Source organism: Chanos chanos, chromosome 10 (genome assembly GCF_902362185.1).
Source record: "Chanos chanos chromosome 10, fChaCha1.1, whole genome shotgun sequence".
Taxonomy (NCBI): domain Eukaryota; kingdom Metazoa; phylum Chordata; class Actinopteri; order Gonorynchiformes; family Chanidae; genus Chanos; species Chanos chanos.
In genome coordinates, this window is record NC_044504.1 from 23,116,702 (window position 1) to 23,131,343 (window position 14,642).

Sequence of the window (14,642 nt, forward strand, 5' to 3'; positions counted from 1 at the left end):
GTATAGGTTCTCTCACATGGAAACACACATACAGTTTTCTTAAGTTATATAACATACAGTGCAGATCACATAGTTTGATCACCATGAACAAGCCCCTCATTGTGTGTATTGCAGTAATGCATTCTGAGCTACAGTTAGACTTGTCTGGCTTCAGTATATTGCACAAAAAGGGGAACAGCAGAAAAATAGAGGCTACAGAGAGAACATTGGGAGAGCTATTTCCTGAAGAAGGATTACTGAGTTAGCCAGATAACCCTTTGAAATGTCATGTCTTATAAAGATTGATCTAAACTAAACTTACATAAAAATGACTTAAAAGACTAAAACTCAAACTATCTACTTACAGTAGAGTTATCAGGCTAATTTGGCAATCCTAATTTAAGAGCCCCATTGAGAGTTTGACTGGTATGTGTCCATTATGGCTGCAGAGTTATGGCTCTGACTACTCTGATCTTATCCGATGCTACCCACACTAAGACAAGGCTGGGACCTGGCTGTTAGAAAAGTTATCATGATCAGCTTCACAAGAAGGTGTAACAGCTTAAGTCCCTGTATGATAAAATGCATAAAATTCATGTTGCTCAAAATGAATCTCCAGAAAAAAAAATGACAATGATGTGTTAGCATCTAAGTTTATGCATCATGACGTTAGATCGTGGTGTTTTAGAAAGTGTATATTTTTTTTTTATATTGACATAAGCCATTATGACTGTTTGTGGCACCTTTTGTAACACTGCTGTAACAGCCTTGAAAACAAGGCTCAAAGAACAGTGTTATAATGTGAAGTTTTTGCATAACCCCTGAAGTTCTTGTCACAGTAGAGCCATTGACTTAAATCAGTCTTTTCTTTTGAGCTCTTCTGTTTTTGTTTTTTTCTGGGTGTAGTGATGGCTGACTGAACTATCCTGAGATGCTAACCCTGGGAAGGATCTCCTACATTACTAATGCATACACTCCATTCTCTGGCATCATCATATGGCTTACAGGAGTAAAGCCCAATCACAAAAGGCTTTGTTCAAACTCATTTAACACCCCCTCCCCCTTTCTTTTCTACAAACCTCACACAGAAGAGGCCAAATGTACAGAGTGTGCTTTTGGTCTCATATTGTATATGCAAGGGGGAATGTTGTGCTTATTGTTGTTACCTGAAAAAAGATCACCATGTTTCTGAATTCAAGGGAACACACTGAGACAGTACCCTGGATTGAAAGACTTGTTTTTTCACCTTTTAACTGTGAAACTCTGCATAGAGTTTTATCTAGGTCAAAATGGCCATACATGGGGTTGGTGGAAATCTTAGACTCAGTTAACTAAGTTCTTTAGTTTACAGAGATGTTTGTAGTTTGGGCAAAACCTGTAGCCTGATCAGTCACTCTTTCTACAACTATGAAGGTTTTTACTGCATGCCAACGGTTTCGGTCCATGTGGCTCTGTGTAACCATTTCATCCACACATACAGTACGTCAAGAGTTGAGAGTGATTGACAGCTGACTGTCTTTGGCAGCTTTATGAAGCTGTTAAAGTCCAACATACAAAAATAGGGCTCTAGAAAAAACAACAAACAAATATAAACAACACGAGCAATAATAATAAATAAATAAAAAGCCCAGATAGCGTGTCAAATAAGTCCTGATGCACTTTAAAGAGTCTGTAGTCACTGAGAGAGGGGAGTGTAGGCCTGGCTCATGGACAGAGGAGGGCGTGTGTCTTTGAGGGACTCTTTGTTCATTAAGTGTTCATGGAAGAAAGTACATATTAGAGGTGTGTGTGTGTGTGTGTGTGTGGTGGAGGTTAGAGTCCTAGTCTGCTGCTTCGTGCTGTGCCTCCACGGTTGTGGGAGCGTGCTTGAACTGACGCAGGGACTACTAATGCTAGAGAGGGAGAGAGAGATTTAAATATGAGCATCTAGTATTTACAGATGTGCATGATAATAAAGTTACTTTTGAGTAAAATTAACATCTCAAAGTAGCCAATACTTTGGATTTGAAATATCACAAGCACACAACTGAGCTTTTTTAATTAGTTACTAAAGTATACCTAGGGAACATTAACATGAACAAAACACTAAATAATTAACAACTGAGGAAAATAAATACAAAAATAAATAAACATTCCATTGGTCCCCTTGCTAATCCTTAGGCAACAATCATCTTCAAGGCATTTGGTGATAATTAATACTTTGATATCAGATTTCATGAATAATGTATGAGGATATGGTTTCATTGGCTCCTACTGACCTGGGGGAGGGGCTTTTGTGTCTGGTTCCTCCTCATCCTCAATGGGGGAGTTGCCAAGGGGATGATGGGTAAATGAATCTAGGAAGGAAGAGCTGCTAATCCCCAGGCTGATGCCTGTTACACCAATGCCTAGTGACTCTGTGATACATATGCAACAGAACATATACAAAGCTTATAACTGACAATATATCTCTGATAAAACAACAGTAGTTAGCTACTTAACATACAAGTATAATTTATTTGAAAGAAAAAAAAACAAACATCCTGAACGGCATGGAAAAATGTGACCAGAAACTATGGTGTGTCTGTGTGTACGTACGTGCATGTGTGACTTGCTGCATGTGTGTGTGTGTGTGTGTGTGTGTGTGTGTACCTGTGCCTACTGATGCCCTGCCTTGGCGTCCTTGTCCCACATTATTGTCCAGGACAGTGAAGGAGCGGCGATACGGGGTGTCTGACTGAAACACATCACAGAGTTCACACACACTCATCTACATATTCTAACAAAACACAGTCAGACAAGGCCTGTGAGTCTGCCATATAAAAACACAAGTAAAACATACATAAAGTCAAACACACTCTTAAAGGTTTACCTGAATCTAACAGAGAAGAATGAGGAACTGTTTTAGAATGATAGATATTAAGGTGCTGTTTAGGAGCAGGAGTGTGTATGTGTGCCACAAGGTACTGTGAATGTGTGCCTTTTGTTTCCACAGCAAGGAGGGACAGTGCCTGAGAGCATGTGTGTCATTACCCTGAATGTGTGTGTAGTGTTTGGTCTGGAGAACATGTCCAGTAGATGCAGTCTGTCTCTGGACAACATTCCACCAGCCTCGTCTGTGACGGCACTGTGTGCCCGACTGGAGGATCCCCGCAGACGCTACACAAACACACACACACACACACACACACACACACACACACACAGAACAGTGGTATGTTTTTTCCGATACAGGTAAATACACTCTCATTTACTAACATGCACTGTCATTCCTCATACAAGTATCAATGTTAGTAATGTTCAAAGCGTGGATCATGTGTAGTAGTGTGTGTACATTACCTGTGTGGATCGTGTGTGTTGTCCCGTGTTTACGGGCTCTGTGTCACTGGTGCCAATGGGAGGGAGGAGTGTATTTCTACTCAGAGGCATGGAAGGAGAGGCGAGACGATCACTGGGCGTGGCACTGGAAAGATGTTCACACACATACACACACGGGCTTACATACCTTTTCAGAGTTTCTCTTAAAAAACACATTCAAACATTCTGTCATGTACGCCAGGCTAAAAAACTGTACCAAAACACCCCAAACAACAACATCACCCAGTTTTTAAAAGTTAAAAGGAAGCACATTTTTCAATAAAATGGAAAACTCCTTCGATGTGGTGAAAAACATAATGAACTGACAGCTGTAAGATTTTTACACTTCACTCAGTGTAAAGCACATGAAAAGTTTTAGAGTTCACACTGAGGTCTCCTGTCTCCTGAGTTCTGATCAGAGCAACACTAGCAGGCACACACGTACACGTACCTACACACAAACAGGCACGGATAAAGGAGAAAAAAATGAGGAGAGGTGAGAAAAAGGGTATATGACAGAAAAAGGAGAGTGAGAGAGAGAGAGAGAGAGAATCTGAATTTGAAATCCCCATTTATTGGGTCATTGCAGAACCTCACACCAGATCGGCTAAGCTCTTTCCTGTCTATTTCATTTGGTTTCCTCGAAACTAAATGAAGAGGAAAAAAGATAAATAAAAAGTACAAAAAAGTCTGTATAAACTGTCTAGCACCATCAACTGTACATTTTGTAATCCCCAAGTACAAGTGAACGGGCAGGTTTCCAATCAGCATGTTCAACTCCGAGCCGTACAGTTGCCAGACATACAAACATGTTCACTGAATCTACAAGGTCCCAGAGTGCAGTCTTTTCTTGTTTTTCAAACTGCTAACTGAATGCCAGGAGAAGTGAATGCCAACAGGACCACTACAAAATTTCTTGGATTGTGTGTTTTGGCCCCAAAATGAGCTAACTGAAAGAAAGCGTCTCTCAAGACCGAAAAAAAAGAAAAAGACTAAGGCAACAGACAGACAGAGAGAAAGAGAGAGAGCAGGAACTCACAGTCTAGTTCCTCTTATGACTTCATCCATTGATCCTGCAGTGCTGGCCTGACTCAAGCCGGGAACCAGAGGCAGCAGTGTGCGGGGTGGGGGGTTCCGTCGGCGTGCAGACTGAGGAGGACGAGTCAAGGAGGAGGTGCTAAGTTCGATGGCACGGCGTGGGCGTGGCTTACCTGAAGGGACAATACTGGAGTCTGGTCGATGAGATACCCGTTCATCACACTCACTAAAAACATGAGATAGAAGCTGTATTGAACTGAACTAAAATTGAAATGAAGAAAACTGAATTGAATTAAGTTGACCTGCACTCTGGGTGAACCAATAAAAGATTTACTCGAGAGGATATGAAATTATGAATTATGCTGACTTCAACCCTGTTCTTACTGAGCTGCTCTGTCCAGGACTCCCAGGTTCCTTTGCTGCAGTGGAATACCATGGATCATAATGAGGTCATTCAGGTTGTGATGTGCCGCTGTAGCCCCTACAGGCACACGGCTGGACTGAGAGAGAGAAAGAGACAGAAAGAGAATGAAGGAGAAGAGTGGAGAAAAGGAGTGATGAAGGCAGTAAAGAGGGGAAAGGGGGTCAGAGAATTAGACAGAGATACTCAGATCTGTTACATAGAGCATAGCAAATGAAAGACAAGGCACAGATATTCTCATTAGTAATCCTTAACGTTTGGATTCTAACAACTCAACAAAATTAACTCCCAACATAATTATGTCAGTCAGATTCTGACTTGAAATAATAATGTAACTGGATGGAGCAACCCAACATTTAAGCAGAAGTATATTAAAAAATATGCATTGAAATGACTATGAACTCAACTCAGAGCAAAACAAAAGCAGCCAGACTCTTAGTGGACACAGAAAAAAAGTTAATGAAAGGTAAACAGGAAAAAAAAAGTTACTGAAAGGTAAACAGGGAAAAAAAAGTTACAGAAAGGTAAACAGGTCATCAAAAACTTGTAAGAATGTTAGAAAGGAGGACCATGGTACGACTGTTAATCAACAGGCACAAGCACATAAGCACATTTTCAATTTGGTTTTAAGTTTGGGAGCAAAAGACATGCCCACATAATACACACAGACCCTCTTAGCTAAGGATCAGAGCTACAGGAATGGTTACATACAGTAGATGGCTTTCTCTGTCTTTTGGATTTCCGTCTTGACTTGTGCTTTGAGCCCCTTGACTTTGTGTTCTTTGGAAACAATTTGAAGACAGAGAAAAGGAGAAACAGAGAGAGAGAGAAAGAGAAGAACAGAAACACATTGTGTGATATGAGAGGAGTGAAGAGGACAGAAGAGGAAAAAACAGAAAAAAAGGGCATAAAGTTAATGAATTGGAAGCTTGGAAAAAGGGATGAGAAGAGAATGCTGACAGTGGTGTGAAACAGCATGTTAAAGCAGTGTGCATGTCAGGGAGGTGAAAATGGAAGACTACCACAGAACTGCCTGGTGTCATAACATATCATTAATGGTCCCGTCAAGGCAGGGCTGACAAATGGAGTTCAGTGATTTAAGACAAATCCAATACCTCCAATAATTCAAAACTTTGCTAAAATTGTCCACAGAAGCCAGAGGAAACATATGCATATCTAAAGGGGAGGGGGGTTAAAAAGCCAAGAATATTCCAAAACAAATGTGCTTGAAACTGATATTTGTCAGCATTTAATTCTAATTTAATTAATTCAAAGTCTCCCCACACTGGCTTCGAAGAACATTCTCCCTACTCTGCACTTCTGCAAGACCACATAGAGTACACTGACTTGGAACTCAAACTTGGCGAGACTCCCCCCTCTGGTTAAAACCGGCATTTCTTAGTTTTCAACCACTTGAGCCAGAAACAGGACACAGGCTGAAGTGTCTGCCTGTGTGTTCTCCTGGCTATCCCATAACCCCAGACTCTCTGGTCGTGTGATCCACTAGAGGACTGACCTGAGGCTGTGGGAGCTGCTGCATCCTGGGTTGGCCAAGACGGGGAAGCACTGTGGGGAGGCTGGACAGTAGGAGAAAAGGATTCTGGGAATCTGGACGAGCAGGGCTGAGGGCAACAACGTTCTTCTCATCATCTGTTTGTGAATGTTGTATGAATCACCATGAATCAGCATTAGAGATAAATTACCATCATGATTTTTGTGTCTCAGTGCTGTAAATCTTAAACCTACATTATACATGATAAATGTGATTAAAGGTCTATGGCAACAGTCGTATCTAATTCAAAGTTACACTGATGTGAGCTAAGATTTCGGTAAAAAGCTATGATATCGTATAACTCACCAAGAAATAGACTATGACAATATCCAGAACAAATGGTGAACAGATTAGTATAAAATGTCAGTACATTAAAATAAATCGTACCTGACACGCAGCCCTCCCAATGCCGTCGCACCAACTCCTCCATCCAGCCAATTAACTCACGCCATACGTCGTCAAACAATAGGTCAAGCACCGCCTCCCGGCGACAGCGATATGGGGAAACAGGAGGCAAGCAGGTCCTCCTTCTGCAGGAGTTTACACACTCTCGCTCCCACTCCTCATCACTACACACACACACACAAACATGTATGCTCTGTTAACAGGCGCTTAATGCATTTTGAGTATAAGATGCTAAAGACACTCACTTACACACACACTTTTGGAGAAAAGTAGTGGGGACTTGTATGTGGGGACCACAAGATGTTACCACTAGGTCAGCGGACATTCATCTCTAACACAGGCATTTACTGTGATATTTAAGAAGCTGAACCACGCACACACACACACACACACACACACACACTCACAGGTCCGTGCAGTCATAGGCCAGGTATTCCTCCACTAGTCCCTCTGCCTCTATCACTCTGGGATGATCATCATCATGGAGACCACTGGGTGTCTTTGAGGGCTGGTCTGGTTCAGCAGAGCTCTTGGTCAAGATGGCTCTGCGACCATGAACACACAACCTACCAAAAGAGATACACACCTATTAGCACACACAAATACACTTACAAACATTCTCAAAAGCAAGCAGAAATGCTCGCACATTAAACTAATACACAATTATAAACTCTTTTTTTATGTTCTCTAAACAGCATCTTCTCTCACTTAGTGTGCAATGGTGGGTTCGTTAGTGGCAATGATGTCAGACAAAATGTAGGTCATAAAAGCTCAGAGAGAACTCTCATTTATAAATCGCAGATGCAAAATACTCAGTTTGCTAGAAAACTGAAACAACACACACACACACAGACACACACACAGACAGTTTAGTTTGGCTCAGAACTCAAACTCACAAAAAACTTGTACACAGTTAAGCTTGAACACATATACATGCACACTCAACATGTGACCATCCATGAAACATCCAGAACTGAAGGGTATTGAGACACTGAAAACTTACTCAGTGCCTGTTTTGTCCTTGCCCTCTATACCCACTGGATTAGCTGACGAGGTGCCCTTGGCAGAGGTGGCATACCATTGGAACCCTTCATCTGACGGGCCCACCAACTGCTTCCCAAGGATCCTGTTATGGACACACAGAAATACAAACACTCCCATAACATACGGCATAATGACATCAGATCTGTTCAGGTGTATAAGCATGTCTGTGTGTGTGTGTGTGTGCGCGTGCATATACCGGAGGTGGGGGAATCGTGAAGCCCATTGGTGACACTCGTCTTGTAGTCCCCTGAGCTGAGTCCCGCCCCTTCCCTCATACAACTCTTCATCAATCTCATCAAACATCTGCTGCACCTGCCGAGAGGCTGCCTTGTCAAACTCCTACACAGTTAGAGAGGACAGAGAGAGAGAGAGAGAGGGAGGGAGGGGAGGTGGTTGGAGTGGGGAAACAGAGGGGAGAGGGGAGCTGAATGAGTAAATCTGATGTAATCATCAATTCCTCTTTCAGACTCTCTCACACTCACACATACACTCTAGAGCAACACATTTAGTAGATCTTTTCCTCATCTATTATCTGCTTTTACAATGAAGCAAACAGAATGATGATCCAATGACACTCAGGGATGTGTTTTTGAATGTGGTGTGTGTGTGTGTGTGTGTGTGTGTGTGTGTGTGTGTGTGTGTGTGTGTGTGTGTGTGTGTGTGTGTGTGTAAGGACATGAATAAGCATGACCCCACAGTGTTGTAACGACGCTGTGCACTATGAATATAAATTTGTTTTCTTGAAGGTGAATGTGTTTGTTTATGATTCTGTCTAACCCTGGTACGTGTGTGTGCATATGCATAAGGGTTTTAGATAGATTACACATTTGTGTGTAAATAAATCATTGGGGTTTAAGAGGCACATCAACCAAAGTGTGCTTGTTGGAACAGATTCTTCAGCACAAAATGCATCAGGCATTCAGGCTGGAACATTCTAGAGCTCTTGGACTGTGCACTTATTCAAATATTTAAAGCTCAAACTCTGAGGAACAGCTTCAATGAGCGAGTTGATCTGCTTACATATTAATTTGTTGTGCCCTGAAAAGAGGGAGTCATTCTGGTTTCCATTTGCAGCTCCAACCTCAGAAAACCTTACTTTAAACTTAACTTTCTTATTAGGATACCCTGTGTTAGTTAGAGGATTTTGGAACAGGCAAAAGACTCGTATCTCAGTCTCTCTATCAACATATGCATTATTTCACTGTTTGTTTTATCTGTTGTTTGAAATTGAGTGTTTGTTTGATCTCAAATGAAAGCTCTTCATGAATATGTATTGTTTTGTCCTCCTGCCAAATCTGTGTTATCACATAGCCGCACTCAGACTCTCTTGATGGATTCTATATGGTCATGACCTCCTGTACTTTTGAGTCATGTGCAGACGCATGAACATAAGGAAAATGTATTCACAGTGTCAGAATGAATAGTACTTTTTTTATTCATTAAAATGTTAAGAACAGGTTTCACGGTGTCCGACTCACATCGTAGCCCCAGGAGAAAACAGAGCTGCGCTCAGTGGAGATTTCCGTGCTTGTGTAACTGGGGATGCCAGACCAAGACCGCGCTGTGTCGCCTGTGTTATCTGTCATAGAATCTGATGCATTCGAGCTACTGAGAGAGGGAGAGAGAGAGAGGAAATTTTGAAAAAGCTTGGTCTTAGATTTACTCTGAAACTGAATATCTTTCCTGACCCGAGTGCACATCAAAAGAAGGCATATGACAACACAGACAAGGAATAAAACAACATTTTCAAGGGATTAAAGTTTTCCTTTCTTGAAGCATGTTTTTAGAACATAGCAGAAGTGCCAAAGGCTAGAACAGGTCAAAACTACTCAGCCAATGCCTGCAGTTCAATCTCAAAGCCTGTGGTTTAAAACTATGCTCACTTCAACAATCAAGCATGCCTTGCTAAACTTGAAGAAGACTCTTTATAGTTATTATTGACTTTCATGTCCTGCTCATCATGACTTTAACCTCAGCAGATTCAGAACAGATCCCTCCCTAAAATATACCCACTGATTAAGGTATCACCAAAACTCCAAAAGACCAGCAGATCAAGTCTGGCCTCTGTCCCAAAACAATGGAAACTAGAACAACAGTATCAGTTCCCTTAGGGTAAGCACACAGAGCCATAGATGAAATCACACGAGTGAAGCCTTTATCCTGGGGTCTTGGTGTCCTGTGCCTTTACGCTGTGGTCTCAGAAAACTAGTTTTCACAATTTCAGTTTTGCATTTTGCAGCAACTGTTCAATGTCAGTTTAAAACCCATGATTATGGCTAAACATCTAATACCATCTGATAGCATAATCTACGGGATCCAAAATTCCTGTGTAAACCTATGTAAGTGGAAAACTGGAAACATGAGCCACACAGCATTTTTTTTTTTACTGTTGAAATGTTGCATGCTGGCATCTGTTTACACACACAAACACAGATGAAACATGGTTGAGGGATCAAACAAAGTTTATGAGGAGCTGTTCAACATAATATACATATAGCATAGTGTGTCAGTAGCAAAATCACTGTAAATCATTGATCACCTGTTGTAGGTGGACACAGCCTCCTGCAGGTCATGGAGAAGATGCTGAGGGAGGTAGTCATCATCATCTGCCTCCTCTGGTAAGGGATGAGGGTCCAAGCTACTTCGAGATATACCGCGGCTGCAACAAAATACAGACCAATCATTGTTCTCTTGTTTTTATGGACTCTGCGGTGTAGGTATAGATAGAAAAATATCCTGAACATTAAGCTATGGTATCAAATAATGGGTCTGTATACTCAATGGAGTGCACAATTTTTTTTTTATTTGCAGTTCCTCTTTAAACACCCAGAACAGTCATTTATTCTAAGGAGTGTGTTTATAAATAATGGTAAGCTCACGAAGAGCTGGAATCATCAACCTTTTTTTATCAGAGATAGCAGTTTGTTCATTCCATCATGTGAGAGACAGACACGCAAATTGTCACACATAACCAAGCTTAATGCAGTAAATGAGATATTTGATATCTATTAAACCCAAGACTATGATAGTTTGTGCACTATTTAACGTCGTGCAACAATGGAGTAAACAAATTTACGCAGTACTGCAACAAGATTTTTAAGTTGCACTTGGAAGTTCAAATGGTTCGTGTCAAAGCAAAGACAATCTCAGGTGATTTAGGACTCGACACTCACATCTCTAAATTGTGCGATACTGGCCTCCGGCTGTATCGTGAAATCATTCTGTAAGCTGCTGTTTTTATCGGCACATGTCCATCTCTAAATCCACCTCCGTCTCGCTCCTCTCCTCTCTCCAGGCCCACTGCCACCTCAGCCGGCGGTATCTCATTCCTCCTTGTCTTCAGCTCTAGGTTACATGCATAAAGCCCAGTCAAATAGAGTGGAAATGACTAAATTTGTCCGAATTTGGCCAACCCGTGGGCACAGTTTTTTCCCGTAACTACCTAGAGCCAACACGGTTGGTTCCTTCAGAGGCCAAGACAGCTAGCTAGTCAAATAGCTGAGCAGCGAGCTAGACAGTTAGCTCAGGAATGAAGCCACGGATAGGACCAGAAGTTATTATCAAAGCATTGCGATGCTATGAATTAGTTAAAATATTTGTTTTGTCAATGTCAAAAATCATTATTGACTGATTGTATAATACGCCTTGACAGGATTAGCATCCCGACAACAATAACAAGATTGTCATGGATACCTCATTTTCGGTCGCAGTGCCTCTCGGGAAATGTATTTCAATAATGGTGTGGTGTGCAACGAAAGTTATTTTTACTCAACTTATAATGACTACAGCTACATAGATTCCTTCCTAGAGAATGCTGTTCTCAGAAAAACGGATCGAAATGCTCACGGATTCCATCTAAGGGTTCCGAGGAGTATAACAATGTGAATATTACTTTGTATTCATTACAATTTTATCAAATATTTTGGATAAAAAATGTACTGTGTTGAATTGCATCAGAGTACATATTTTATTAATCTTGTGCACAGTATTTTAGATACTTGGTTTTGTTTTGTTTACAACACATCGGTACATTATTCTGAAGGTTGCTGTGCGGTTACCATGGTGACGCGTCACCTGGTGAAGGTTGCTAATCTTTTCTACGAAAATGTTTTGGACTTTTAATATTGTTTAAGTTTTATAACTTTTGTTTGTGTGGCTGGTTGGTTTCTTCAATTAAAGGAGATTTTTTTTAACTTTGCGAAAGAAAACAAACTGACTTCCAACTAACTGTAAGCCGGAAAAAGTAGGCTTTACGCTGGCAAACTATGACTGGTAAGTTTCAAGATGCTAATTTGCGGCATTGGGCCCAAATAATTGAACAATAAATGAAGAAGATGGAGGAGGACGAGGAGCATTTGGTTTCCAGCTAAGGACTGTTGTTACTGATATGCTACTACAGTCTCAGCACTTCAGAGGTGTTCAAAATTAAAACCACAGAGGTGAAAAAGTGAAAACTGGTACACAGAGATAACTTGTTTATCCCCTAAATTTGTGCTTGTGTTTTGACATTAGTAACAGATGGGCTAAGGTAATGCAAAACATCATGTAACAATTATTATCGCACAGCCTACATTACTTTTAAATGTTTTCCTTGGAAAACTAAATGTGCTGAAAGGGGAAAGCGAAAGTGTGGTCAGTGGTCTGTCTGACCTGTGGTACTGCAGGTTTAAAGTATTCATCTAGTTTGTCAATTTTATTCCAGACACCGGGAAGAGAGAGGTATCATACGTTTTTCCAAATGGAGACACATATGGTAAATGTGTATGTTTGTGACGAACTGTAAACAAGCAACAGCTAGAATTTTTACACTTTCTGTCAAATGCAACTTTTGCCTTAATTCTCTCTCTCGCTCTCTCTCTCTCTCTCTGTGTGTGTGTGTGTGTGCATCTGTTTTTGTGTCAGAGGGGGAGTGCTTTCGTAATTCTGAGGGCGTGTTAATGAGGGCAGGTATGGGAACACAGACATCAGCTAGTGGACTGACATATAGTGGAGAATGGACCAATGATATGGTAAGTGTATGTTCATGTGCTTGTCTGTCTAAGGGTAATGCCATTTCTATATGCCAAGTGCTCAAGTGTTTGATTTGTGCAAATGTGATAAATACAAATATGAGATAACATCTATGATGATGAGATCGTTGTAGAATAATTGTGATGTCTGAAGGTCTTGCTGACATGTTGTGTTTTAGCGTAACCCTTGTGTGTGAATAGCAGTAGGGCCTCTGTTGAAAGTGAGGTATGATAGGCTCTTTAGGTCCCCTTATGGAGACCCAAAATTAATTACAGCTGGATTGAAGAAACTCCTGATGGTTTGTTCAAGATACATTTTTTTTATCAGTTTGTGTAGCTGTGGTTTATAATAGCAGTTGAAGATATTTTGTTCTGTTGTAAATGAATCAGTGACCCTGGTGATGTATTGTGACTACTGTAGTTTTGAACTGTTCTGTTGCAGTGAATAAGACTAAAGCATTGTGGATGGTGTAGCTTTGAGTCATCTTGCAGATCAGTGACAGTGGATGAGTGATCTACTGTGTTTTATTTTGTGTTTCAATGAAAGGCTGTAGGAGGGCAGTTTATTACAGGTATGTATTTTCTTATGGCCCTCCTGGCACTGAATGGGCAGTGTGTTGTGAATACAAGTCACTTCTCATGGTCCTGATAAAGATGAATGGCAGTGAAAAAGCAGTGCACCGTGGCAACCAGGGTTTCCCACGGTGCTGCTGTAGATGAATGGCAGTGGTGAGGCAATGCTTTGTGGGTAATATAGTGTCTTATGGTCCTGTTGTAGATGAATGGCAGTGGGACTCTACGTCATCCCTCAGGAGCAGTGTATGAGGGCCACTTTAGAGACAACATGTACGATGGGACTGGAACATATCACTTTCCAGACGGGAGCAAATGCATGGGTACCTTCAAAAACAACAGGTCTCTAGAAAATGTTTGAATTTTTTAACTACTCATAAAATCAGCTCTTTCTAACACTCATTTATATTTGGTATGTAGAGTTTTTTAGCATGTAGTTCTTTTTTCATTGTTGGTCTTATACTAGTTCTTGTACTTTTCAGGCCTGTTCAGTTCTTTTCCTTTCTCACCACAGGTTGGAAGGAAAGGGAGAATTCATTGACTCTCAGGGTATTGTATGGACTGGAAACTTTGAAGACAAAAAGGTCCAGACATTATTCCTCAAAGACAACATGTAGTACACACAAGGTCATACAAAAACACATTCCCAACCATATGACTGCAGCATATACATAAAGCCATGAGGAGCCTCATCTCCTGTCTGTAGTGATACCAGAGGCAGAACATGGTGTGTACTATGTCTAAAACTTGGATAAGAATAAAGACATTGTTAAAGAGAGACATCCTGATTGGTGAGAGCAGTGTGACCTTCAGAGAAATACGCATATCCTGTTCAAAATCGGAACATTTTTTATCAACAACTCAAAATCACACACACACACACAGACACACACGCACGCGCACACACACATACGGCCAAGCTCATGACTGCACTAATAAAGCAGAGGTTGTGTAAGAGCATAGAAAGGGTTTCCTGTCTTCTGGGAAGTTTAGTGTGTGTGTATGTGTGTGTGTGTGTTTGTGTATGTGTGTGTGTTTGTGTGCATCTGGGTTTGTGTACTTAAGTTGCTCTTGAGTTGTATAATTGAAATACATCTAAGATCTCTCCTAATGCTGGATTGTTTTGTTCAGAAAATGACATCTCCTATTTACCAAGGCTATCCCTTCGTTAGTGACGTAAAATTAGGTGTATTGTATCTCCTGTGGAAAATATGGATAGAAAATGGTATTTATACAATATCTGTGTTGACATTTAAAAATTTCCACTGTTTTCTTGAGTGTTTAT

At 40.9% G+C, this 14,642-nt stretch overlaps 2 protein-coding genes across 2 annotated transcripts; one reads left to right on the forward strand and one right to left on the reverse strand.

The window, feature by feature from the left end:
* Window positions 1-1,791: 1,791 nt before the first annotated feature.
* On the reverse strand, window positions 1,792-11,022 carry fam149b1 (family with sequence similarity 149 member B1). Its single transcript, XM_030787493.1, has 16 exons — window positions 10,949-11,022; window positions 10,315-10,434; window positions 9,254-9,380; window positions 7,972-8,114; window positions 7,735-7,857; window positions 7,139-7,297; window positions 6,714-6,895; window positions 6,291-6,424; window positions 5,486-5,554; window positions 4,738-4,853; window positions 4,355-4,579; window positions 3,298-3,421; window positions 2,992-3,117; window positions 2,611-2,695; window positions 2,238-2,375; window positions 1,792-1,871 (listed from the first exon to the last, which is right to left on the reverse strand). The coding sequence occupies exons 1-16, from the start codon at window positions 10,993-10,995 to the stop codon at window positions 1,792-1,794; spliced, it is 1,998 nt and encodes a 665-aa protein (XP_030643353.1). The 5' UTR covers window positions 10,996-11,022.
* A 1,018-nt stretch (window positions 11,023-12,040) lies between these two features.
* Window positions 12,041-13,974, forward strand: morn2 (MORN repeat containing 2). Its single transcript, XM_030787494.1, has 5 exons — window positions 12,041-12,047; window positions 12,478-12,528; window positions 12,678-12,784; window positions 13,563-13,699; window positions 13,872-13,974. The coding sequence occupies exons 1-5, from the start codon at window positions 12,041-12,043 to the stop codon at window positions 13,972-13,974; spliced, it is 405 nt and encodes a 134-aa protein (XP_030643354.1).
* The last annotated feature ends 668 nt before the right edge of the window (window positions 13,975-14,642 follow it).

What these genes read in the sequence shown, in the direction of transcription:
- morn2 (XM_030787494.1), top strand. An exon ending in GAGAATGGACCAATGATATG is followed by an intron (nt 12,785 to 13,562) that starts GTAAGTGTATGT and finishes GTCCTGTTGTAG; the next exon opens with ATGAATGGCAGTGGGACTCT. An exon ending in GGTACCTTCAAAAACAACAG is followed by an intron (nt 13,700 to 13,871) that starts GTCTCTAGAAAA and finishes TTCTCACCACAG; the next exon opens with GTTGGAAGGAAAGGGAGAAT.
- fam149b1 (XM_030787493.1), bottom strand. Translation starts at nt 10,995, where the DNA reads ATGATTTCACGATACAGCCGGAGGCCAGTATCGCACAATTTAGAGAT. An exon ending in GTATCGCACAATTTAGAGAT is followed by an intron (nt 10,435 to 10,948) that starts GTGAGTGTCGAG and finishes ATTTTGTTGCAG; the next exon opens with CCGCGGTATATCTCGAAGTA. An exon ending in GTCCTGGACAGAGCAGCTCA is followed by an intron (nt 4,580 to 4,737) that starts GTAAGAACAGGG and finishes TCATGTTTTTAG; the next exon opens with TGAGTGTGATGAACGGGTAT.